Below are 26,830 nucleotides of genomic sequence, written 5' to 3' on the forward strand. Positions count from 1 at the left end.
TTTTTTTGAGGAAGGTTGCCAGACCTCCATGTGTATGTGTGTTTGTGTGCGCGTGTGTGTGTGCACCTGTGGGGGCCCCCCGCCCCGTTCTGTTTAATTTCACGGGTACTGGTAAGGGCTTTTCTCCTTTGGCAAGGCAAATTCTATGAGGGTTTTTTAAAAATTTTATGTCGTGCCCTCCCCCTGGCTAGGTGGTCGCCGGCACTTCCTCCCTTCTCCACTTCTTTGTTCTGCTGCTACTGCTGCTGGTGGTAGTGAAGAAGGAGCCAGAGGAGGTCATGACTGGCGACGAGGGCTCGCACGCCCCTCCTCCTCCTCAGATCCCCAGCTGGGCTAAGGAAATTCCTGGGCGGCTTCCTCAGGCTCTTGCTCTGCTTGGAAGAAAATCTGATGCGGCCCAGCCTCAGCCAGACTCTGCCTCCAGCGGCCCCCAGGTAAACTGAGTTTGAGACCCCTACTTTACAGGTACCGGAAGAAAAATGTAATGTGATAGGAACTACAGTGTATTCAGGTTGTACATTAAGTTTGAGATATAATTAAAATGTAATGTCTTATTGAATTAATGGGAAGTAGTGTTATAAATGTAAAATTAATGTAATCAAGACAAATAGTGATAACTGTATTGACTGGGTTAAATGTGCAAAGTAATATGTTTAATTTGCTCAAAATAGTAAATGATAATAGAAAATATGCATAAACACAGTATAAGTGAAATATATTTAATACTTAACATAGTATTGTGAAAATGTTTTGAATAAATTGTTCACTGCCTAATTACGTTGTACATGAAGGTAAACTATAAGGTTTCCCCCATGAAACAAACTTTTCCTAGGCGGGAGGTATGTGACGGATGCCCCACGTCATGCCTGTCACTCATAGCTGGAGATCATTTGCATAAGCCTGTGAGAGGACAGGAGGGGAGGAGGCAGAGAGTCAGTTAAGCCAGTTAGAAAGAGAGAGAGAGAGAAGAGGAAGAGAGAGGTTTGCAGAGAGAGAGAGATAAAGAGTGAGAACTGAAACTAATAAAGATAAGCTGGTTAAAGTGAATAAACATAACAGGAGGTGATTGAATGTGTGGCAGAATATATGATATTTCAATAATTTTGATTCTATGAAATGAATGAAGAACATCTGTGATCCTGATTTAATCTAGTTACCCTAATATCCTTTAATAAACAAGTTCTGTTGTTGGCAGCCAGTATCACACTAAAGTCCCTTACAGCGTGGATAAAGAAATCCACTGGTGACAGCGAAAGAAAGAGGGAATGTCAGCAGCGTGAGCACTTTGGGTTGAGAAAAAGAAAACAGGGGCATGGGGTGAATGTGACAGATGCATTTATTTTAATAGAAATAAATTGTGGAACTAGTAATATTTTTCTTTCAATGTGCTTTTGTCCTTATAAACTGAACCATGTTTTCTTCCACAGTAATTTGCACTGTTTCATTTTGCTTTTCTTACCTGCAATGAAAAATCAAGGTAGCAGGGCACCACCTGAATTGAACAGTTGGTCACTTATTGACCTGGAGGTACTGGCGGGACAGTGATACTTTCATTGGTTAGTAGGTTCCTTGTTGTTTGTAGGCATTACTCTACAACCATGTATGCACCGGTGTATGTAGGAATATGCTCAGCATTATCTTGATGCATCATTTTAAAAATGCAAAAGAATCATATGTGTTGAACCCAGAATTGGTCACACCTACAGTAGTTTCACTGAAATCAATAGGACTTAGTCATGACTTTCAGTCCTATTGATTTCAGTGGATCTACACTAAATAGCACCATTTTGGGTCCATACATGAGAAGCCCCCATGATAATTTGTTGTCCTGATATGTGACTGGTGCAGTTAAATTAGGAAATTTTATTACTGATTTATTATATGTTTATACCATGTTATTTTGATTTGTTTGCTGCCCAGAATAGTGGTCTTGCCAGTAGTTGGTCAGGACAAAAATACAATACAATAAAAGAAAAGAAATGAAAATTTAAAATGGCCCCATTATTTAAGACAATATTGATCTTTAACAATATTTTTCATATTACAGTATATAGTGTCTTGCTCAGTGGAATGGCCCATCTTTTGAATGCAGAAAGTAATAGATGTAGTGCTTGGTACCTCTAACTATGGTTGAGAAGGAACTTGGTCTAAAGCTGGAAAGCCACTACCATTCTGAGTAGAGACTACAGAACTAGATGGACCAATGGTCTAACCCAGCAGTTTTCTGTGTTCACTAATTAAGGTCCAAGACTCCTTACAGATTCTAACAGCAGATGCTTTTCTTTCCTCAGTTTTTTTCAACACTTATTCAATGCTTGACATCTCCTCAATACAGAAGTAGTAGGACAAGTGGGCCAGTGGCGTACAGTTAACTAAGGTCCTATTGAATTTAGTTGGCTAATTGTATGCATCCATAGTTGTTTTACTTTATCATATCTTTTTTTTCAGCACATACATACTTTCTATGGTATTCCTCCCAGTTCTATTGGTACATCTGCTGCACAGTCCTATACATGTCTTTCAGAAGTAGGTTCCATTGAGTATGATGGGAATTAGGTCTCCAGTAAATGAGTGCAAAATCGCAGCCTAAGGTTAAATGTCTTGGGGGAATATAAAAGCCAAAGGAAATGTTTAACTTAAATTGTTCTCCAGTGCTTTATCTTACGTTGTATATTTGTCTGTCAGCACACAATCGTGCAATGTACTTATCTTACGGATTGTCTTATCACTTATTAACTTGCCATGTTTTATAGAATTACTGTTATATGCTTTTAACAGATAAATGTCTGACTAAGAATTTATTATTCCTAATTGTGGCAAAAGCAAGTTTTCATACTTCCCCACTGATATCCCCATTGGGTGAATTTATACTTCTCAGAATCTGGGAAAATCCCTTCCAGTGAATCACAACTTTCCCACTCACACCAAGAAGTAATTCACAGATGTTCACAGGGATATACTTATACAATCCACTGGATTCATAGTATTTTTTTCACATTCAGTGAAGTGGTCTCAAAAGGTCCCAGTATTGAGCCGATCTCTGCACCAGTCACTCCCAGCGTCATCTCCACAGGGCCACCATATCCTTGGAAGGTGGCTACAGATGGTGAAGGCAATAACCATGCCAGACTTAACTACTGGAGGTAGAGGTGGAGGAAGCAACAGGAGGGACTTGACCTAAAGTCCAAAGGGAGATGAACCTTCTGGAATGAACAAAGGTCATGCAAGATACAGGAAGGAACTGGAAGAGAAAATGGAGACCCAAGTGCATAAAAAAGGGAGGGAGAAAGCAAGCGGGAAGAAGACTGGTGATGAGGAGGAGGAGGAGGGAAAGAACAGGATAAGGGGAGACCTGGGAGGAGGTGCCTGTGTGACTCCAATCTGAACCACCTGAAGAGATTCTGTAAGCCTCGGGTTTCAGCTGGCCTAGGAATACCATAATGCAAACAAGGTGCCAGTAACCTCCTGCTGATCCTACCCCAACACAGGTGTGCCTGTGGAAAAGGCAGAGAGAGTCCAGTCACCTGTGACTTGAAGTTGTGATGCAGACCATCCAGTGAATAACACCTTCCTCCCAGATAGAGGTCAATTGTGAGGACAGTTTTGAATCCTTAGTGACTCATAGGGAAGAGGGAAGTAATCCCTCCCCATCTTTGGACATTGAGGCTGTCCGGAATTGGGTTGGCTTGGGTGGACCAAAAGAAGGCTTAAGTAATTGTAATGGTCTGGAGTTCATTGGTTGACTATGTTGAAAATATGTTTTGCATTCTGTCCTTGTGTCTGAACCAATGAGAGCTTTGACTCACCCTTCCCCATGGAAGATCTAGGGGCACGCACATATACCTTTATTAAAATCTCTGCAGCCCTCATATGTGAGATATCCTCCTGCAAGAACACTCCACAGCCAGCCTTTAAATTATCCTGTGGAAGGACCAGAGAGTTTTTGTCTCAACACAAATAACAGTTACAAGAGGGATTTAGACTGGGAACCAAGGGGGTGATCAAAGGTTAAATCTCCCCATTCCATTGACATCCCAATCTGAATTAGGGAGTTTTATGACTGTTAACTAAACAAACAATCATGTGTGATTATTGCCACATTCAGTTTGGTCTTGAGTGTACCAGTATAATAGAAATTTTCAAAAACCTGTTTACTATTTTGATACATTCATATGCAGGTCATGACTGAAAGATCCCCACTGCAAAATGTCCAGCTTGGTCCACAAGCTACCCATGCATACACTTCATACAACATCTCACATAGCCATCTTAAAATACCATTTGTTAGAAGCCTCTTAAATCCTTCAGGGCAAGGAAATGCAAACGGTAACCATCCCAATTCTCCTCAGTAAGCATACTACTCATTCTTACCAATGCACAAAAACTTTATGGATAACATTTCTGTTGTAGGTAAAAGCAAAATAGAAATAAAAAGTAGAAAAAGATAAAATTCAGCTACATTCCAAGATAAAGTGCAGAAGGAGAAAATGGAAATAAAATTGTATACCAAGAAATTATGGCATTTTAAAAATAATTTAGAAAGTATTCCATGCAATAAAAGTTTGTAATAAATAGTTTGTGGGACCGGCTATGGAAACCTGGATTTCTTTATAGTACAAGCTTAAACCAGATTTAGTCATCTTTGAAACAGACATACAGATGTTAATCAATTTAAACTAGTTCATAATTAATAAGCTCCCCTGATATCAGTTAAACTATATGCCCAAGGGCCTGTCTACATTACAGATTTAGAGGAGTTTGTTTCTGCCATGGCCTCATCCTATGGGATCCTGGAGTTTGTAGGTTCAGGGGGTGGGGCTGGGAATTAAGAATCCCATGCCAGAGAGCATGAATAACAGTAGAGCATCCTACGTAACTCACCAAACTACAGATCCCAAGATTCCATGGGATGGAGCCCTGGCTTTTAGGATGGACTCAAACTGTAATAGCTGTGTCATGTAGATAACAGTCTCAGAAACTAACACTCTGAGGGAGATAACATTTACCATTGTTGTGCTGTATGGAATTACTTACACTCTTGTTATCTCAACAGATGTTACACCTCCAGAGTTCTTTGTCCTCCTTTCTCTCCTACACAGAAAAACACAAGGAAGAGCACCAGAGGCTACCAGTTGTTAAACCCATCAAATACATGTTAGCTACATTTAAATAAACAACAACTGAGGCTAGAGAGCACATAACTGAAACTGATAAGAACATAATGTGAGACAAAGACCATGATAGCTGGCCTCACCACCAATCAAATCACAAACGTTCATAGTTTTTACTTAAGACTGTTCATAGTGAAAAGACAAGAGACCAGCTTTATCCATCAGTCAATCAATCTTTTTCTCCCTTAAAACACTTTTGCAAATTAAGTCCAAATAGTTGAGATTTATGAAATCAAAGCTCCATCTACCGAAAGTCTTCCTTGAGAACTGAGCTACTCTTGAAACAGCTCATTCTTTTCATGGCCTGATCTAACCTTGAAATGGTGATTCTTGAAACAGAATACATATTTTTGTGATTTAGCTAATAACTTAGTCTGGGTTTTTTCCCCCCTTTATAATCCGATTTTGACCAAAAGCTCAACATGAATGCTTTTGATATGTCAAGAAAGCCTATTCTCCCCCAGGCATTCAGCTAGATAATTTACAAATTAAATGAAATGTTTGTGAAGTAGTGAGTGCATTAATCCTCCATGTGTGGTAACACCCCCCCCCCTGTGTGCAATACATACAAATAATTAAACAAGATGTTGTTGACAGGTGCAAATAGTTCCTGAAGCCCCATGAGTTTGACACAGGGTAATCTTGGGAAATCCTGAATGTTTTTGACATCGGGCCAGCATGGGGCAAAACTAAATTACCAAATTTCAGATCCTTCCCAGAAATGCATGCTGAAATCCAAACAATGATTTGTCTGGTATGCTTATTTTGCAGCTTGCTTTCCTTTCCATTTATCTAACCAGCATTCACGTTTTGCAAAGTGCCTGTTAATAAGATTAGTAATTAAAAAGCTTGAATGGCAATTGGCAAGCATGTTGTCATTACAATTGTGTTGGCACTGTGTCTCCACCAAGACTTGAAGAGCACCTGAAGGAGTGAAGGCAAGGCACACTTTCCCGTATAACCCAAGAGCCCAAGAGCAGAGATGGAGAAAGCTAGGCCGTTGTGGGACAATCCCTTCCAGTTTGTGTTTGCCTGCATTTCCTATGCTGTGGGACTGGGGAATGTATGGCGTTTTCCTTATTTGTGTCAGATGCACGGAGGAGGTGAGTACACTTGAAGTTTCTTGAGCTGCCTCAGAATGTGGGTTCAGAAAGCAAGTGTCTTTACTTGGAAGCAAAATGGTGCCCTTCTGAATAATCTGGGATGGGGTTTCTCATATTGAAAAGAAACAAACAGTAGAGTGTGTCCAGGTTTGCTCATACTTAGATCAGATAAGTCTACTCTGACTAAAAAGGGATGCAACTCAGTTTCTGTGAGGTTTTAAGTAGATAAGGAAGATAAAGAATGTTGTTCTAAGTTCCTACTATCCTCCTTTCTTCCCATATATTTTCCCCTTCAACTGATCTCAATGGCTTTCTAGGCTCCAGGATGCAGATTGCAAACCCGCAGTCAAAGAGTTTAAGGCATTACAGTAGTTGTCATCATCATTGCTATATTTTTATTGTGACTGTGGGTAAAGAAGAATCATGACAAATTCCCAAGACAATGGTTGTTATTTGCAATTGGTTAGAAGCCAGTAATGTTTCTTATAAATGACTCCTGTGAGAAAATGGACTGCAGCAGAATCACAGCATGGCATAGGGTCCTTCTATCCAGGCTAGACTTTTACTGTGCAATGCCTGCTTCAAACATGGAATTTTACAGGTGTTTCCTTATCATCTCTTGCATATATTTTTTTCTCACCAGTAATGCTGCAGAGTGAACGATGGCATTGCTGTATAGTTTATTATAGTATAGTTTACTAGCATAGTGCAAGTCTCCATCTGTGATGTGGAAGCCAAGAATTGTTTTTATGCAGTGAAATGGTAATGAAACCTCACAAACAGGGTTCTGTGTCCTTACCCTTTAGGCCAGGATTGGGGAACCTAACCAGCTTAGCCAATTATTAAGGATGGCATGAATTGCATCCCCAGCTGGAAGGCCACGAATTGTTCACTTCTGCTTTAGGCCTTTCCCTTCAACTTAGTCCACATTCTTGTTTGCTTTCTGCCTTCCCCACAAAACCAGCACTTTTGGTTTGGTTTGTTAGCTGGTAGATTCTGGGAGATGCTCTCCAAAAATGTTACTTTTCCAATATTTGGAGACAGGGGTATGGTTTAAACCTACCCTCTGACCCTGCTGATTCTAGAATGCTAAAGGGAAGGATGCTGAACCCTAAATTGAATCCTACATTGGTGCTCTGATCTAGATCCCTACAACCAGGGGAGTTGGAAATTAGGTACTTTTGTTTTGTTCTATGGATCTGCTAAAATGCAGAGGGAGGCAGAATGAGGGGAGCCATTTTAAAGCTCTTGCCCAATGAGTGCTGACCAAACAACATGGCATCTCCCATTCATCACTTTGAAGGAAAACAAAATCCCCAAAGCTATCAGGTCTCATCATAGACCTCACACCCACATTGTGTGCTGTATGCCCTTGAGAGTCAACTGCTTCTGTTTGTATATTAACATGCTTTGATTTCACTATGCTTAAGTTTAACAGAATGTTGAAAGCATGTGGCAATATATTGGAACCCCCACTCTTTTTCTCAAAACACAGAACACATAAAGAAGAGCAATACCTCTCTTCATTGTGATCAGTAACTAACATTCCACTCAGAGGGAGCTAGAACACACTGACAAGCTTACCTACAAACTATGCAGCTCTGTGCTGGGTCCGTTCTTATGCTCCAAATAATCTAATATTGTAGTCCTGACCAATGGAACCCAGTTCCAGTTCTGTTGTTCACTTCAAAGGCATCCAGGTTATACTGTGCCCAGAGAAAGAGAAAATACTTTTGAAGATGTGGTCAGATCACTGTAACGTGACTCTTGGCATTCACTCTAAAGCACAGTGATGAACCAGCTATATTGATGTTTGGAACCACAGCATGATATCAGCAAGATGCATGATATCAAAAGCTAGCAAGGGGCCACTTGGGCCCCTGAGGCAGAAAATCATATAAGTCTTCCCCTTCACCATTTGGCAAGAAAAATACAAGTGTATAATAAATTAAATAGTGGACAATTTGTTACAAGTTTTATTTTTAAGCCCTATACAAATGTTATACCATTTATAATTTAATTAGATCCAAAATACTTGTGGAGGAGTCAAGTGTTTGTTTCACTTGACAGGAACACAGAATGCTTCCTGACCTCCCAAGTCCCGTCTAAGCTCAGTACTATCAACGCTAACTGGCAGCAGCTGCCCAGGATTTCAAGCAAGAATTTTTCCTCTCCCATCCTGGAGACACTGGAGACTGATCTTCTGCCTGCGAAGTGGATGCTCTACTGTTGAACTATTTAGGGAGGTCACACCTCTCAAAAAGATCTGAGATCGTGCATACAATCAACTCAGATGAGAGTGCAGAGGAGCCAGCAGTAGAGTTTCTTGGCAGATGAGGAGAAATTGGAGGTAGATCACTTGAGCAGAGATGAAGCTCAGAACAGCCCATCTTATCCTAGACCTCAGAAAGAACAATGTCTTGACGAGACCTGGGCAGAAATCATTTTTTCACACATTGTTAGAAATATGTGACTGGGTGTCTCGTCTAATTATGTTTTCAAGCAGCCAGTTAGAATGGGAGTAGAAATGGATGGAGATTATGGCCTAGGTGGAAGGGATTTACCTTGGTGCCATTTTTTCCTGTGTAAATCCCCTCCTTTTCGCAGAAAGTATTATTCCTCTTTGGAAAAACCACCTGCTGGGCTTCTATAGTTAGGGGCAATAGCAACAGAGCTGGGTGATTTACATTTGGAAAGCAACTGAGGGGAAAACTAGCTCCTCGCAGCACTGTAGTTCCCAATCCAAAACAAGAAGCTTTGTGGCAGATTTTCAAAAAGAAGGTCAGAGATGATCCAGTCAGATGTATCCAGTGTTTTGTCTGTTTGGATCCCCATTCACAAGGGAAATAAATGACACTTGTTACTGCCAGGTGTCTACAATGATGGACAGATGGATGTTCCCATTTCCTTCTGGCCTGATGTCATTAAAGGGTGCTGCTAAAATGTCAAGGCTGCCGTCTGCAAGGAAGAGGTTACCTAACTGCTAAACAAAGGGTCTGTTAATAAAGGCCCAGGCAGGAGGTAGCAACAATAATTCCCACAGTAATTCCCTGATTATGGTTGAGCACTCCCTTCACCTTCCTTGCATCAACTGCTGTACAAACGGTCTTCATTTTCAATACTAACAAGTCCCCTCTTTAAGGAATGTTAATGCTGGAGATTAATACTAAATAATAGATATTTGTGTAAATATTTTGGCTTGCTCTGAAAAAGAAACTCGGAAAGGCTGCACACATAAGCCTGTTTTTTATTTAGTCAGCAAGCTGCTCCAAGGCAATTCTAAAGTCAAATACTGTATAGGAGTTTGGACTGGCAGAAAGTTTTCCTTAAGACTATGCTACACATGAAATGTGCTGGGAGGGATGTTTCACCAAAAACAGTGTCTCTGAAGATAGTTTTACCCAACATTTTGGACAATATAACCCACACCTAATGCCACCCTATGGCAAATTTCCATATCATTTTAAATAGATTGGATCCAGATTTAATCATAAAGTACCTCTGTTGAGATCAGTGGGTCTTATCAAGATAAATTAAGGTCTATACTAGATCATAAAGTTAGAACATATTTAAAAGTGGAGCTCTCTGAAGTGACAAAGATAATTAACTGTCCTGGCACAAACTTCTTTCACTCCATATTTCAAAAAGTAGGCTTACTTCTGTTTTCTGATTGGTCCTCAAGATGGAAACAAAGGCTTCATTTGCAAGTCAAATTGCACCTTTCAGGAATGGCGTGACTGGAAGGGAAATGTTGCATTAGTGTCTCCTTCATCTATGGTTTGAGCCTCAGATTAGCATCTGTGTGTCTAACAGTTCTGAGAGATTTCGTGGACAACATGCACTTGAAATAGAGTAAATAAAACCATTTCAGAAATTTTGGTTACGTATACTCTGCAATTATTCAAGATTTGGTATGTCTCTGGGCTGTCATTGTCAAAGCTGTCACTAGGACAAGGTGATGGGGACTTTGGCCCATGGTGCTGATATTAGAGGGCATGGACATTTGCTGCTGGAACCTGCCAGTTGGTTTTTGCTGCTAGAAGGCCACATGTTGCCTCCAGCCTCTCCTCCTTGGTGAGAAGGAAACACAAAACAGGGTGGAACCAATATGGCTGCCATACACGCAAAGCCAAGCATGTGCTCTCCGTTCCTCTGTCCTCTCCCTGGATATGTCACTCTCATACATCCCAGGCTTCATCAATAGGACAACAAAGTCAGAATTGCTGACTACTGCTGGGGGTGGGGTTCAAAGAGGATGCTTGAGTGCGTATTCCCAATCACAGCAAAGCCGCATGGACAAAGGTTTGATCCCATTATTTTGTAGGGAGATAAGTACAGAAGTCTATAGATGATCCCCTCCCCAATCCCTGACAGTTACATTTTATTGTCCAAGAAGTCCAGATTGCTATGAACCCCATCACAGTCCTGTAAATTAGTCTATTGTGTTGGTCTAAGACCACTCAGTGGGTTTTGTGTCTGGGCACAATTTTACATCTGGTCACTATGATCCATATGGCACACGGCTAGCCTCAAATATTTTGCTTTTGAACCTGCAAGAGCTAATGGTGCACATGCCACACATTATCGAAGTGCATAGTCCCCCATACCTAAGCCAAAAAGCTAAAGATAGAAATAAAATCTACAATCTGAGGCAGTAGAAGTGCAACATGAACAAGAATTTGCAACCATTTCATAGACTTCAAATGAGTTGTTGACTGCCTCATTCTGCCTAATGGTAAGGCTGGCCCAGTTACACCAACCAGGCTTTCAATGACTGAAATCCTGGTGTTTAGCTTCCTAAATCATAACTAGAGTAGGATTATTAAATGAATAGAATTTATGGATAAGCTGACTCACCAGATTCCCACCAATCTAAATTGGCTAGTGTAAATAGATTCTCCGTGCCCTTATTGTCTACAACATTGGGAAGATAAATACTCATCAGTTATTATTCATGAAACCAGCTTTATATATGTTTCAAGCAACAGGATGTCAGCCACTACATGCTAGCTGAAACCCTATTTTTTCCTAGCTTCTGAGCTGGTTTCACGACTAGCTCACAATGACATTTATCATCCTTCTGTTAAAATGACATTTCATAGCTGCTGTTCTACCATAAATACTCAAGCAGTATTAGTAGTATGAAGATGAAATGACAGGGGAAGTGTGGCCAGTGTACTTTCGGTAACTGCTAAAGAAGCAGAAACTAGTTTTAAATATTGGAAGAAAGGTGATGCAAGGAGGCAGGGGCAGCAGAGTATGATAGTAAAATAGAGTCCTCACCAACTTGCATACTGGTTATCAGATCTCATTCTGAATTTCTGCTGGACTTGAGTTGCCCTTGCCAAAAGACCTCGGTGAGATGACTGTCCCAGGCAGTGAATGAATGTTTCTTAAAAGGAGTGGGCATAATGATATGGATCTCATGTCCTGCCCTAGGGTCACTAAGCTAACCTGATATCATCAGCTGCAGTGAAGGACATTGTCCCATCACTCATGTTGAGGTAAGACTCAACAAATAGTCTCGTTAGATGGGTGGAGACCACTTCTTGTTTTTTGGCTCAGGCAACCGAGCATCTTCGTCCAGACCTGAAATGAAAGATTTGCCTACCTACTTTAGCATCTGGGGAGGCAAAGGGGCAAAAGGCTTAAGCTTTGCCTCCAAAATAGCAAACCACAGCTCAGTCTTCCCACTTACTATATTTATCCATTGAAAAGTTCAACTGATTTAAGTCAGGCTTACTGCTGAAGTATCAGTATGCATTTCAGAGTGCCACACCAGTTTTGCTCTTTTCTCTCTTCCCTTGGTTACATTTTAATGCTTTTTATTGCAATTAGTCATCCTTTAACAGTTGCTCCACCTGAACTGTGTGAATGACCCTCCTTCATCAAATCTGGAGTATGGAATTATTTACAGAGAATGTATCTGGGATGGCCAGCCCAAAGAGGCTTCTTTCACAGGCTTACAATCTAATAGAAACAAGGTTGGATCCAGCCTTTTAATCCAATTTAACTTGAATTAAATGCAAATTTAGTTAATAATGATGAAGAGCCACTAATTTCAGTCGCTATACTCTAGGTATAACTAAGCCTGGATCCAACTTAACACATACAAGGAACAACAGAAACAGAAGAAAGAGGGAAGCAAGCAAATCTTTTGGTAATTTTTTCATTGCTTGAAAAAACAAAACAAAACACTGCCTTCATATAGAGAAAAGAATAACATAAAACTTGAAAAGTCCTGTCAAATGCCTATAACATGCCTAAAACGCCCAGTGAAAAATAACTGAAAAGTAATGGCAAAGCATTATTACAGCAAGAACGTAACATTCTTATTCACTGGAATTTAACAGTGTTATACCTTTTCTAGCAATGGAGGTAATCCATTGTAGAAAAGGGGGTTCATAGCTATGAGTAATTTTTAAAGGGGTAGCCATGTTAATATTTTCCAGTTAAGACTGCAGAGAGCTTCACAGGCATAAATCACTCACTGGAATTCCTACCAGTGGTCAACCCCAAAGTTGAAGGATTCAGATTCAGACATAAAATGATAAAATTGTGTAGTAAAATCTGGTGAATTTCAGGAATTTTAACTGAATTAACTGGAAACTGATTTAAGTAAACAAAATCAGAACAACACAAAAGCAATAATTTACTGAAATGTACTTTAAATCTGGTGCATGCTACTGACCAAAATATGTCTTCCCTTATTTAAGACAAACACATTACTCAGACTTAACTGTTTCAGATCATTGGGTGCATTAGTCCATGTGGGACATTAGGTGGAGAACTTGTCCTTGTTCATCTAGAGTCATCAGACTCTAGACATGAATGTAGCTATCTATTGTTGATGGGTATGGATCAACTCTGTCCAAGTTTGGAATGGAAATGCATGCTGCCTTCAGGCCTAGGGGGAACTATCAAAAGCCAACTTCATTAATGGATCTTCCCATCAAAATCCAGACAGACTTGGAAGGAGGAGAGGAAGAACCCTGACAGTCCTCGCCTAAAGATCCGCCTTACGAATCCACAGCATCTGAAATTATGCTGGAGAAGGAAAAAACAGTCCCTTTCAAAGGGTAAAGAAGATGATGATGAGAGCACACAGCCTTTACCCTTGGGGTAAAAATCACTCATGAACATGACTGTGCTGTCTGCCAGCAAACACGGGTTCGAAAACACACGTGTAAGCCTGGACAGAGAGCAATCAGGAGTTTGCACATGCTAAAATGGGCTGAGTGAGTCCAACTCAGCTAGCCATGCTACAACACTCCTTCTCGCAGGTCTGCCCACATTAGAACACCCTGGTACTCTCAGATATTATTGTGAAAAGGTCAAGTGGGCTTTGTAGTCCTTAGACTTAACTTGCACCACTGACAGGACTCTAAGTAAGCTAGGCCGAGGCAGCACTCTCATGATGACCCTATGACAAGTGTACTGTTCAGAAAACCAATTGAGTTTTATAATCTTTATTTTATTAAAGAATAAGCATGTTACTAAGTATAAAAGCCAAATTAAACCAAAGCAAATAAACTAGCATTGTGCTGGTTAGTTACAAAGATGTAGTGAGGCAAAGAAAACATGAAAAATAGAAAAGTGTTCAAAAACCTTACAAAACACAAAAAACCATTAAAAAGAATAAAAACAGTTCCAGTCCAGTAATTCATTAGTAAAAACAAAATAATCCAAGTAGGTTATAAAAAGGCTATAGTCCTCAGTGATCCTGTAGAACAAGAATCCTGTACTAAAAATAAAAATCCAGTAAAAGTCCCATTATCCTTAGAAAAGAAAAATCCAGTAAATGTACCATAGTCCTTACAAAATTATAAGAGCATAGTCCATATGGAGTATTCCAAGAAAAGAAGTCCATAAAGGGTATTCCCTAGGTAACAGTCCATAGAAAATAGTCCATGCATAGTCCTTAGGAAAAAGCCCATAAATCCATAGGTAATCCAGTATAGTAAAGGTTAGTCCCATGTGTCACGAATGAATGAAGAGTCGGTCTTGAAAGACTGAAGGATCGGTATTGAAAGACAATGTCCATAGGCAAAAAGTTCCTTTTTCAAGAGTAACTGGCAAGGGCTTATCGCACCTTCCCACGATGTCATCCAATCAGAGTTCGTTACTAGGCAAACAGTCCTGTCGCATCACATGACTTCTTTCCCATACACACCAGATGTTATTTGGGTTTACTGTGGTTTCGCAAAGAGTCTCAACAATTCCCAACTAATCACACCGAGTCCTTTTCTCAGGCTATCAGAATAACATTCTCTCTGCTCGCCTAGAAAACAACCTGTCAGCATAGCAAAGATACTTTATACAAAGAAACAAGATGGAACCTCTCTGGCTCATTTCTTAATTACAAACCCCATATTCCTTAAAAGATTTTAACTCAAAAACCCATCTCATCACACTGTCAATGAAGCCATTCTGAAGAGGGAAGAAGCAGACATAGAAGACCTCATTTTGCTTGTGGCTTTTAGGATAGGCTTGCCAGAGCTCAGGGTAGTGGCTTATATTGTGTTTCTCTGGGCTTCTAGGCAGGGAGGCAAATCTGAGGGCCCGCTGTGCTGGATCTTTATGTGTGAGGTGGTTCCCAAGTGGTGCCGGGGCAGTAGCTCGTTGCATGTGAGTCCACCTTGTTTTTCTCCAAGCCCATGCCCACTCCGCCTCTGTGATATCACAAGAGTACTGCATCCCTTTTCCCTTGTGCCCTAACCAAGGACCTTTCCTGTGATAGCAGAAGGAACCTGGCCTGTGGGCTCAGGTTTTGGTCCTAAAATCTTAGAGAATGGGTTACTGGAAACTCAGCAAGCCTATGCAGGACTGAGTTCTCAGAAAAGGAAAAGAAATGTGGAAAATGTGGGTGGGTGGGTGTCATGGTTACAATTTTACAGGCTTTATTGAACATGTAACTCCCTTAGATTGCACTGGCATGCAAGAGTTGTCAAATATGCAATGCCAGCTTTCTCATTTACTAATGAATACTTTTGAAAAATTAATGAATGTATCACCTAACTAGATGAGTAATTATATGCCTCTCTTTCTCTTGCAGGTGGATTTCTAATTCCATATTTTATCATGTTAATTGTGGAAGGGATGCCATTGTTATACCTGGAGCTGGCGGTGGGACAGCACATGCGTCATGGGAGCATCGGGGCATGGAGAGCTATAAGTCCCTACCTCTGTGGGGTTGGTGCGTTCTTGTCAATTGATGCCACTGTTTGCCCATCTCTCTGTAAAAGAATCCTTGGTTCTTTGATGTTCCAACTAAAAAGAACTTATTTCATGGGCTTTATATCAGGACCAGTCCAAGACGTTTTGCTACCAGAGGCAAGGGACAAGGGTACCACTTCCTGTTCCATGTACACAACCTGACCGACCAGGCTGATAGTGGAATCCCACTTTAGAGTCAGGGCAGCATCCACCATAGCACTCCAGGGCAGTGGGCTAACTCTGAGGGTGGGTGTGAAAGACAGATGGCAAGATGCTGTGTAAAAAGGACAATCCAGTTACCCAAGCAGGAGAGAAGAGTGTTTTGGTGACTTCTGACATACCAGAGCAGCAGCAATTCAGTCCACAGCTCATAAAACAACCGAGAACAAATCAGAGAAGTCAAATGGTTGCCTGTTCACTATAACATTCAAAGGCTGAAATATGCCCCCAGTACAATCATTCACACAGACGGAGGATTTTAGGTTTTTAGAGTCCCGCAGGCAGAAGTTCCCAGCATGGTTATTAGCTTTGTTGGGTGGAGGATTCCGGGAGTTATAGTCCAACACTAAAACTTCCATGTCCTGAAGGGATTTTGTCACCAGCTGTTGACCTGGCAACCCCATGCCTGCTATCATTCCCCTTTTATGATGAACTCAGGTGATTTGGTGCTATTTTAAAATGAAAAAAGGCCAACCCCAAAATACAGTATATTCAGAAGACGGCACAAGAACACAGAGATTTTACTTTAATCTTCAAACTGCAGAGCTGGAAGGAATCATATGGATCCCTGAGTCCAGCCCCTGTCAAGGCAACCCAGTGGGGAATCAAACTCCCAACCTCCACAGCTAGAGAGTTAAACCACTGAGCTATCCAGCAGTCCACACAAAGCAATCTGCATGGAACTTTTTAATTGAAGACAAGGGTGTTTTTTTAAAGCATGTAATTGGACACAAAAGGTACAGTTTAAAAATGGGGACAGTTGCAAATGAATAGATGTGCAGCTGGAGAGACAGAGAGAAAATTAGACAAGTTATGCGTGTCTGTTTATTAAGAACTTAAACAACAGATAATGCCATGTAATACAATTTTACATATGATTTGGAAGTGCTTGATCTCTAAACCCAAATCAAATTGCCCAAATTGCCTCTTTTTGGCTGGAATCTCCTCTTCTCCACCTTCATTTTTGGGCAGCCTGAAGATCTGTGTTTCGCTTTTGGGGGTAAAGTGGGGCTGAGAGTTATTTTGTGCAGTTGGAAAATTATGTTAAAAACAACAGCAAAATATTTCTGAGGAATTGGGGAGGTATAAGCAGGCAGAATGGTGATACAGTAATGTTAAAGCGATCGCCTTTCCCATTATTTTTTCTTTCTTGCTTTGCTTTCATTTTTCTTTTCTTGCTTTGTTTTCAGGAATCGCCAGTGTCATTGTCTCATTTTTTCTGTCTATGTACTACAATGTTATAAATGCCTGGGCATTTTGGTACCTCTTCCATTCCTTCCAGGTAGGTCTGGAAATCCCTTAAATTTTAAGAGTTATTATGCAAATATTTTAAAGGGCAGGGCAGGTAGATCAGAAACAATGCCAGGAAGTGCATATTTTCCCTTTTCCAGGACTCAGGTTTGTACTGAACACGTTCAGCAAGTAGCTCTGCCATCTACTATCCATACCAGGAAAATCTGTAGTATACAGAAAAACTGGAAAGACCCATGCGCCCAGTATATCCATGGTACATGTTTTTGGATATAGTGCCTGAAATCCTTTTGCACAGTCATACAAAAGGTGTAACTTCTAGCACCAAATTACCATAGGTTAATTACCGTACCATCTCCGTAAGCATTTTCTGTTGCACACCAAGTTGTGCAACTCAATATACAACTGATAATGCCTAGGGAGATTGCTTAACTTACAGCAATTTGCCACTAACAATTGTGGCCTTTTGTGTAGCTGTCCAAACAGAAAGAAGACCATAGCGAGAAAAAGAATGTTATTTTCATCTGTGTATTTTAATGAGAACTAAACCTTGCAAAATAAAAAACAGCCAACAAATGTAAACACATTTGTAAATACATAAAATCTAAATCCCGGGTCTCAAACCGAGTAGTACTGCATTCCTCTGTGGATGCCCAATAGCTCTTGAATGTCTCACAAATGCTGCAATTAGCATATACAGCCTTCTCTGTGGTGGCTGCCTCCTTATGGGATGTGTTACTTATGGATGTGTGTCAGGCCCCTTCCCTCCAAATATACCAAAGGTAAATTAAAACTCTGCTCTTCTTCAGAGAAGCTTTTCAGGATCTCCTCCCTTCATAGTCGTTGCTAGTTATGTTGTACTTTGATTTCCCATAGGTTTTGTCATCGTCATTCTGGGTTTTTGATGAGGTTGTTTTTATATTATTTATGGTTGGATGGGGTGACTGGGTTCTTATGTTCATGTTTATTTATGTAAACCATCTAGAGTAGTGGCTTGCCACTAGATAGGTGGTATAAAAATTGAATAAACAAACAAATATAAACATAGACATACTGTACTGTAGATGCCTCCTTGGTCAGCAGGGAATACTGATGCTGAGTCAGCTTGGGTTACAGCCCTTGTGTCAAAGCATATTTTTTGCTGGATTTTATATTAGTGCTCTTAGTATTGAACATTATTGTACATCAAGTATTCCAAGTTCAACTGCCATTCTGTAATTAAGCTTCCCCAAGAACACCATAAAAGGCATGCTTATCTTATCAGCAAAATCAACTGAGTCATCATAGCACTGATTTGAGAGCTCATGCATTAGGTTCTCAACTGGAAAAATGTCTAGGAGAATTAAACACCAGTATATCTAAGAATATATCTGTTTCTGAAAGAATCACTGAGCTAGCCAAGTCTTCCACAATTACAATACTATAATTATCATAATTAGGGCAAAATATGGCATTGTGGGAAGATTGCTTGATGGGTAGGGGGGATGCTTGAATCCCCAGTAGTCGGTATACATTGGTATAGATTGCTGCCAACTGACTCACTTCCCCCATCTGCACCCTCTCTGTGATCTCCATTGTGACTGATGGTACTTAGAAAGATCAACATGCTTCATGCCTGCTTCACCCCCACACAGGATCCTTTGCCATGGGCATACTGTCCACTGAATAGTAATCATACAAGCTATGTTGAAGAATGTGAGAAGGCAACATCCACACAGTATTTTTGGTACAGGAAAACCCTCAATATTTCTCCATCTATTGAGGAGAGTGGGAACATCCAATGGGAGCAAGCAGCTTGTCTCATCCTGGCTTGGCTAGTGGTCTACCTGTGCATTCTAAGAGGAACTGAACACACAGGCAAGGTAATAACTGGTGTGTGGCTAGAAGTCATCTTTGACAAATAGGAAGTACAGAAGAGTGGGGAAAAAATTCTGAAAGCTTTTAAAACCAATTTGGGTGTAAATCTCTTCAGGTGAAAAATAATGGTTTAGTTATTATCATAATAAAAACATACTTGAGTCAACTGTTTGGGCAGGAAAAACGCCTCTGATGAATGAATAGTTTCTCCATTTACAAAATCTCTCATTTATCTCAATAGAGGAATCTTGCAAATGCATCTGATGTAATGTCTGTTGAATCTGTTTCCTCTCTTAACATGAAAATGGTGCTGCCTATGTTGAACCACTTTCTGTGTGTCTCCAGATTGCAGTGAACAGAACTGATGTGAAAATGATCACAAGCTCAGGATTTGGTGCAATCTCAGAGTCCAAGATGTATCTTCTGGAAACTGGCACTTATTTGTTGGCAAATTTTAAATTTGTTATCATTCCCTTCCAAACTGTTATTGCAATGGCAATAAATATTAGACATACAGAGTATAAGGAGAACTTGCCCCAATAACCACTAGACATGGGGCCAAAAAGAAAAAAGAAAAAAAAAGAATCAGGATATTCGTTAAATATCCCTGATTCATCAGATATTCATTATTTCGTATTCTTAGGGTCCAGAGACCCCAACGAATACGAAGCAAGGAATATAACCCTTTTATATTCATACCTTGGTTCCCCTTTCCTCCTCTTCCTATGCCTGCCCGGCATAAGAAGAGGAGGGAAGGGATCAAAGAGGGATCACAAAGTTCCCCCAGCTGCTGCAGTATTGCTTTGATCCAGAGCTTTCCCTCCTCTTGCTATGCCCCACGGGACTTAGCAAGAGGAGAGAAAGCAAAAAAACCAAGATAAATAAAATGAGCTGATGAATGACGAATTGATTCGTTGTTCATTGGGTCATGGGGGTAATTTGTGGTTCATTCATGGTTCAAACCTGATGACTCACGAAGCAAGATGAAGTGCCATTTTGGTGCTTCATCCCTATCTCCAATAACCACTCAAAGTTAATATTTTTTCTTCCCTATGAAAAGAAAAAAATGACATACTAATCATTCTGAGCAATATAGTACTGAGGATCCAAGAACAGAGAGGTTTGAGAACTTTTATTGTCTCAAAGTTATCAAGGTGATTTGTGCATGGACCAAGACTAACGCAAGACATTTTGTTGTCTGAGGTAAAAGGCAGGATGGCACCCTTTCCCTGCTTCCACATATAAAAATTGAATGGACTGACAAATGAATTATAATTTAAAAATGGTATATCATAATGTCCTCCAGCCCTAAATGTGAAGGCTGCAGGTCAGTTTAGGGCCAGAGAAAAGAAAAGACTGGAAAATGACCAAAAGGCTCAGGAAAAACAGTTAGGGACTGCTTAACCTATTTTGCAGCTCATGCTGCCTCAGCGAACCGCCTCACTAATAGGTCTGGCCCTGCCTTGAACACATGATTAATCGAAAGCTGATGGTCATTTCCAAAACTATTAAGTCACTTGGAATATAGAACAGAGACACAATGTTCCTAGTACCTATTGTACAACTGTAGTAACTTTAGCTCTTTATCCCTTTGCAGGTTGTGTACGTAACAGCTACTTTGCCTTACATTGTCCTCATGATATTCTTAATCAGAGGCCTAACACTCCATGGAGCTGTGAATGGGCTGACATATATGTTTACACCAAAGGTACCTCATAAATACATGTTCTCTTGCCAGTGAAGAACTAAAACATAGTACATTTCCTGTGGTTATGATCTCAATTAAACACAAAGGTAGGAAGATAATTTGAAAGTATTAGGTCTAGCATTCTATGCCTGCCAGCATAGCTTGGTGATATACCCTATGCTCAGAACTCTCTCTGTTTTAGTGTGAAAGCAGAATAGCCTTCTCTACCAAAGTGAAGAGAGTGACAGGGATTATTATTAAAGTACTGTATAAAGCAGGGAAGTACACCTAGGGCTGTACAGCTAATACAGATTTTAAGATGTTCTCTAACATATTAAATATTTTGGTCTCTGTGGCGATTTCCTCTGAAGCACCTATTCCCCAAAGCCTTCAGGAGGTTCTCGCTCTTCTTCTTTCTTCGCTGCCACCAGGTATTGCTGCCTCAATACCATTCAACCAAGGAGACAAGTGTGCTTTTAAAACTTATTTATTAGATCAGGGAAGTTAACAGATGATTAATATTCAATAGGTATTTGAATCATTTCTACTTTAACTTTAAAACTCCATTAACTCTGTTCCATTCATTGGTCTTACAGATCTCTAACTCACTCTTAGTTCACTTTTAAGTTTCACACAGTCTCTCTCTACCAGAAAACTCTCTCAGGCTCCATACACCAGCATTTATATATCCAGCCCCCTCCCCCCTTGGCTCCGCCTTCCGTCCTCTCACTGGCTCCTTCTGCACTGTTCCATTGTGATGGACAGGTGAGGGCAGGGCTGTTCGCTACAGTCTCTAACACAAATTCAAAAAGATCTTGAAATGAGTATATATTGTTTGTGTATGTTTGTCTGTATCGCTTGTGTTTATTCCTGAAATAAATCTGGATCAATTACCCAGACTGGAGACAAGGACCTGCTGTATTACAATCCAAATGAATTTTATTTGGAGTTAGTGTAGCTGCATGTTACACTTTTCAGTCATAATGCCCTTGAAAGGTAAATTCACAGAGGATCTCATGTGATAACAGTTTCTTCTTGATGTCAGGGAAAATGTAATTGACAATAAAACAAGAATATGATTAATAATAGTTCAGGTGCTTATGTAATTGCATTAAGAATCATAAAGATTATATGAAATATTTCTGAATGGTGATCAGATTTAACAGCAAGGAGCTGGGGTGGAGAATTACAGAACCAGGCAGATTCTATTTATACTTGGAAAATAAATCGTATTGAACTGAATAGGACTTAGTTCTAAGCAAATACGCATAGGATGAGGCTGAAAACAGCCTTTTGTCAGATCAGTGGAACTTATGTGCAATCAGGAAAACATCCTGTGCAGGAACTTGAGTCAATGTTTTCATTCCCTGTTCAACATGTACCTAAAATGGCAGGATTCACCTTACAGGCAAAATGAGAAAATGAATAAACATATTTAAATGCTATATGATGGATTTATGATTTTCATGGTTTCTCCTTTACAGCTGGAACAACTGGCAAACCCCAAGACTTGGATTAATGCAGCTACCCAGATCTTCTTCTCTCTTGGGCTTGGCTTTGGCAGCTTGATAGCTTTTGCCAGCTACAATGAGCCAAACAATAACTGTGAGCGACATGCCATAATTGTTTCGTTAATAAACAGCGCCACATCAATATTTGCCAGCATTGTGACTTTCTCTATTTATGGCTTTAAGGCAACTTTCAATTATGAAAACTGCATAAAAAAGTAAGTTTGCTTTTTAAAAATCCATTATTTCCTTCTCTTCTGCATCTGAAAATGCATTTTAATATATTACAAATATAAATGTTAAAAATAGTTATTTGTGACAGACACATGGTCAGATATTTTAATCTTGTTTGGTATGCAAGAATAGAGGAGCTTTCTCATGTAATGATTTTAATCAGAAGATCTTTCACTTCCACAGGAAGGCCAAAATGTCTTCTTCTACCTTCAAATCACCTGAAGAACACTAAATCAATATTAATGTAAATCTTATGGATTTGACAAATGTATTGTATTTGGGGCTTGGATTCACCAATTAGATTTAGGTCGGGTGGCACAATATCAGTGGAGGAGTCCAGACTACATATGTCACCCTATTTGAATTTCTTCGTAGATCTTTTACCTCTAACTATGTTGATGCTACTTCTTATATTTTGCTTCCACGGTGATTGGTATTCCCACCTTCAGCTGCTGTAGTGGGGCACATGAACTACAAATACAAACATTGGAGGAGAATTCTGATCAGAGCAGAATGAAATGATCAGGATAAAACATGCCCACTCCTACCCCTAATTTTTGTGGAATTGGTACCTAAACATTTACTGTAAAAAGTGCTGCAAAACAATTGACATTATGTGCTGATTATGAATCTTGGGGTGCAGGTCTACAGAAAACCATCACTTCCTCATGGAAATTCACAGATATGCTGGGATAAGGTGTGCATCTTTAGGATGGGTAAATATCAAGCAGGATGTTCCATCTCTGCATACCAGCTGGGAAGTGTCAAACCCATGTGGTTTCTCCCAGAATCATTTGCATCTGAGTAATGCAAAATTATTCTTATTTTTCAGCATCTTTCTAAACACTAAAGTATGAAAATCAAGGACCTCTCACACATTCACTGCTTTTTAAAAGCATTGCATCTTGTTATATTAGAAAGAATCTTACTCAACTTTGTTGTGCAGGGTGATCTTGTTGTTGACTAACTTTTTTGACCTGGAAGAAGGATTATTAACAATGGAAAATCTTGAAGATATGAAGCACTTTCTAGCAGCTGCTCATCCCAAAGAATATACAGAACTGCTACCACAAATTCAGAACTGCAGCTTGGAAGCTGAACTAGACACGGTGAGTGGCTTCTTGTCAAAACTAGAAAGCCACCAGAATGGCTGTTCATCTCTTTTCCAAATACAGTATAATAAATCCCAATCTAATCCATGCCTAATAGTAGGGTTTAAAAAGGAAACAACATGGCTGGTGTTGAGCAGGGTTGAACCATGTAAGTACCTGAATAGCATATGGCAGTGTCCCACAACATGGTATTCCTCAGGGTTTTGGATACTAACTGCCTGTCATCCCTGAATGGATGGTTCAGAAACTTCAGCTAGTGCAAAACTCTGCAGCCAGATTACTGACCAGGACCAGCTAGAGGGAGCTTATAACACACCTGTTACAAGAATTGCACTGGTAACCTATTCAAAGTGCTGGTCATTACCTACAAAGCCCTATACAGCTTGGGCCCAGGCTACCTGAAGGACCATACAGTATCTCCCTATATGCGCCTTCTCAGCAATTAAGATCAGCAGAGGAGGCCCTCCTCTGGGTCCCATTGCCAGCACAAGCAGAGCTGATGGGGATCAGGGAGAGGGCCTTCTCTGTGGCAACGCCCAGGCTATGGAACACTCTCCCTCGGGAGATCAGGATGGCCCCTTCCCTGTTATTGTTCTGAAAAAAGGCTGAAGACCCATGTCTTCAGGCAGGCTTTTAACAATTACAACTGAATCCCTGAACCCCATTTCAGCAAATAATTTTAATCTTTCCATATTTTAATGTTTTATCTTTTAATTTAATTTTAAATCATATACTGTTTAATTTATATTGCAATATTTAACTTCTTGTGTATTTAAATTGTGTGAATGTTTATGTTGAGACCTGCTTTGGGCCCCTTGTTGTGAGCAATGCGGCATATAAATAAAATTAATGATGATGATGCAGCATAACATGTGTGCTCTTAGCAGGAATGGCAAATGCTGCAGCTACTAGGTGTACTTTGCCATCTGCTCAGGCAGTTTAAAAAATCCATTTTTTTTCTTTCCGGTGTTCCTTGTTGCCACATGGATTCTACCTGGATTTAGGATCCATTAATCCAGATTTGCCTCACATTGTTTTCATGGTCAGAAGGTCCAGAAGCAGTTCAGCCCCCATCCACCTATATCTGGCCCATCACTGTGACATCTCCTGGACTAAAACTCAGGTCTCAGCTTTTGGACCTGCTAGTGGTCCTAATTATCGACCACTGGTTATACTGACTAGGCTGATGACAGTTGAAGCCCAAAATATCTGGGAAGCACCAACAAGATGGTTGTTGAGAGAATAGAATGTTGGTTAAGCAGCCGCTTCTAGTAAAGCATATTCTAAAAACAACACTGATGTTAGTGCACTGGTAGTTTTAAAATCTGACTGGAGACAACACAATAGCAACCTGGGGCAAAGTTTGAGACGGTATTCTTAAATGAGCACCCATATGCACTGTAGGAGTGCCAAGTCATTTGTACTTTTATCTTTTGTAGCAGTTTCCTCAGTTTTCTTAACAATCTTTTGATTTCCCTCAGTTTTTAAATTGCAGGTGTAAAAGCACTGGCTAGTTTGTGGTAACTGCTCTCTCCCCAAACCAATCACAGTTATGAATTTTCCCTAATCCTGGTACTGTATCTTCTGTTTTCTCTTCCTTATGAACAGGCTGTCCAAGGGACTGGACTGGCATTCATTGTGTATTCAGAAGCAATAAAGAACATGGAGGCCTCACAGCTCTATTCAGTGCTGTATTTTCTTATGCTGTTGATGCTGGGAATAGGTAGCATGCTGGGGAACACTGCAGCCATTCTAACTCCTTTGACTGACAGCAAGTTTCTTTCCTCCCATGTGCCAAGAGAGATGATCTCAGGTGATTCTGTCTAGCACTTAATACAAAGCATGGGCAACCAGGTTTTCATTCGTAAACTGACAATAGTAAACTGTAAAGAGAATGCCCATGCATAGCATTATCAACTGTGATACCGGCTGCATATACTGTCCTAGCCACATCTGGTAAGTGCAGCAGCAACCTTCATGCTAAGGTGGAGGCAGAGCTACACTTTTCACATGGGAAGGGGTGCAAAGTGCAGGTAGCCCTTCTATCAGCTATGGGTGGGGTGGGAACAGAACACTGATTAGGCCCCCAGCAAATCTGTGTAGCATGGACGGCAGCATTCCATTATATTCTTGACCCTGGCATGGGACCCTCTGCCAAATGCTGTGCAATGTTTGGCTTTTGAGAAGTGCTAGAATCAAAACAGGATTTGCTGCTCTAGGTAACAGTCTATTGCTGCTTGATGTCAACTGGCTATACTGTACTTCACCACCTCTTAACATATGGTAAAATCCAAGTTAAAATATGTTGTGATGTTTTAGCCCCTTTTCTTTTCAGCTAAAACCAAAATCACTTCACTTAATCTTACAGGTGGTGTGTGTTTTATCAACTGCATCATTGGCCTGGCATTTACTATGGAGGCTGGAAACTACTGGTTTGACATCTTCAATGACTACGCAGCTACACTCTCTCTGCTGCTTATTGTACTGGTGGAAACTATTGCTGTCTGTTATGTGTATGGACTAAGAAGGTAAGTAATATAATAGACACTAAGTTGGCAAAATGACTCTTCTGAGCCATCAGATTTTTGCTTATTTCTTTGTCGCAGAATCTAGAACAATGGTGGTCCTTGGTGTATTGTCTCAATAATTTTAGCACCTTGCTTTCCAAAGTGTTTTTTTAGATAAGAACCATGGTAGGAACAAAAATATTTCTGTATATAAGAACATGAAAGTTTCTTTCCTTCACAGATTTCAGAAAGTGCTTGGTGTGATGATTGGACATGAGCCAAGCTGGTACTGGAGGATTATGTGGGCTTTTGCTAGTCCTGTGCTAATTGTAAGCCTGTTTATATTTTACATCACTGATTACATCAGGACAGGGACATTGCAATACCAAGCCTGGGATGCAACAGAGGTATTGTACTGCTTGTAATTCACTTCCTTAATCACTGGTAGCTGAATGTTAGCAGCTATGTAAGTTCAAGATCACTGTAACTTCCTTTAAAAAAATATTTACTACATGTACTGTAGCTCTATTAGTTCAGAGTGCACATTTTGAGGAGTTGGAAAGGAACACAAACATCAGATGCATCTTTAAAGTATTCAGAACTTCCAAGCAGCTTGCACAGTATTAACAAAATCAGGAAACTATCCTTTGTAATATAATGGCTGACATCCAGTAGTAAATCACAACTAGAATAGACCCACTGAACCAGTGGGGATTAGGTATGTCAACTCTTCTGTAAGTTCCACTGATTCAATGGCCCTACTCTAGTTGACTTACTAATGGATTTTAGCAATCAGGTCTAGTATGAGATAATATGCAATTCCTCTCACTTGATGCTAGAATACATGTCAGTTATATTTTCAAGAGAAAATGTTATTCTATTCTTCTAAATACACACTGTATCAGTAGATAAGTTAGTTTCTGTGATCTGACTTCATTATAAAAAAACAAGACAAGGTAGTGCAA

At 40.1% G+C, this 26,830-nt stretch overlaps 1 protein-coding gene across 3 annotated transcripts in view; it reads left to right on the forward strand.

Annotated features, from left to right (window-relative positions):
- The first annotated feature begins 271 nt into the window (after positions 1–271).
- Positions 272–26,830, forward strand: part of SLC6A20 (solute carrier family 6 member 20) — a 30,343-nt gene continuing 3,784 nt past the window's right edge. The window contains exons 1-10 of one of the 3 annotated variants that reach the window (XM_078377366.1): positions 272–6,274; positions 15,330–15,470; positions 16,900–16,991; positions 18,595–18,822; positions 20,415–20,525; positions 21,956–22,230; positions 23,193–23,355; positions 24,967–25,171; positions 25,727–25,886; positions 26,107–26,272. In XM_078377366.1, coding sequence (XP_078233492.1) covers positions 6,154–6,274; positions 15,330–15,470; positions 16,900–16,991; positions 18,595–18,822; positions 20,415–20,525; positions 21,956–22,230; positions 23,193–23,355; positions 24,967–25,171; positions 25,727–25,886; positions 26,107–26,272 — 1,662 coding nt within the window. In that variant the 5' untranslated portion in view covers positions 272–6,153. The remainder of the gene's footprint in view (positions 6,275–15,329; positions 15,471–16,899; positions 16,992–18,594; positions 18,823–20,414; positions 20,526–21,955; positions 22,231–23,192; positions 23,356–24,966; positions 25,172–25,726; positions 25,887–26,106; positions 26,273–26,830) is intronic. The other 2 variants (XM_073003514.2, XM_020804574.3) reach the window with 2 other exon arrangements.

Source organism: Pogona vitticeps, chromosome 6 (genome assembly GCF_051106095.1).
Source record: "Pogona vitticeps strain Pit_001003342236 chromosome 6, PviZW2.1, whole genome shotgun sequence".
Lineage (NCBI taxonomy): Eukaryota > Metazoa > Chordata > Lepidosauria > Squamata > Agamidae > Pogona > Pogona vitticeps.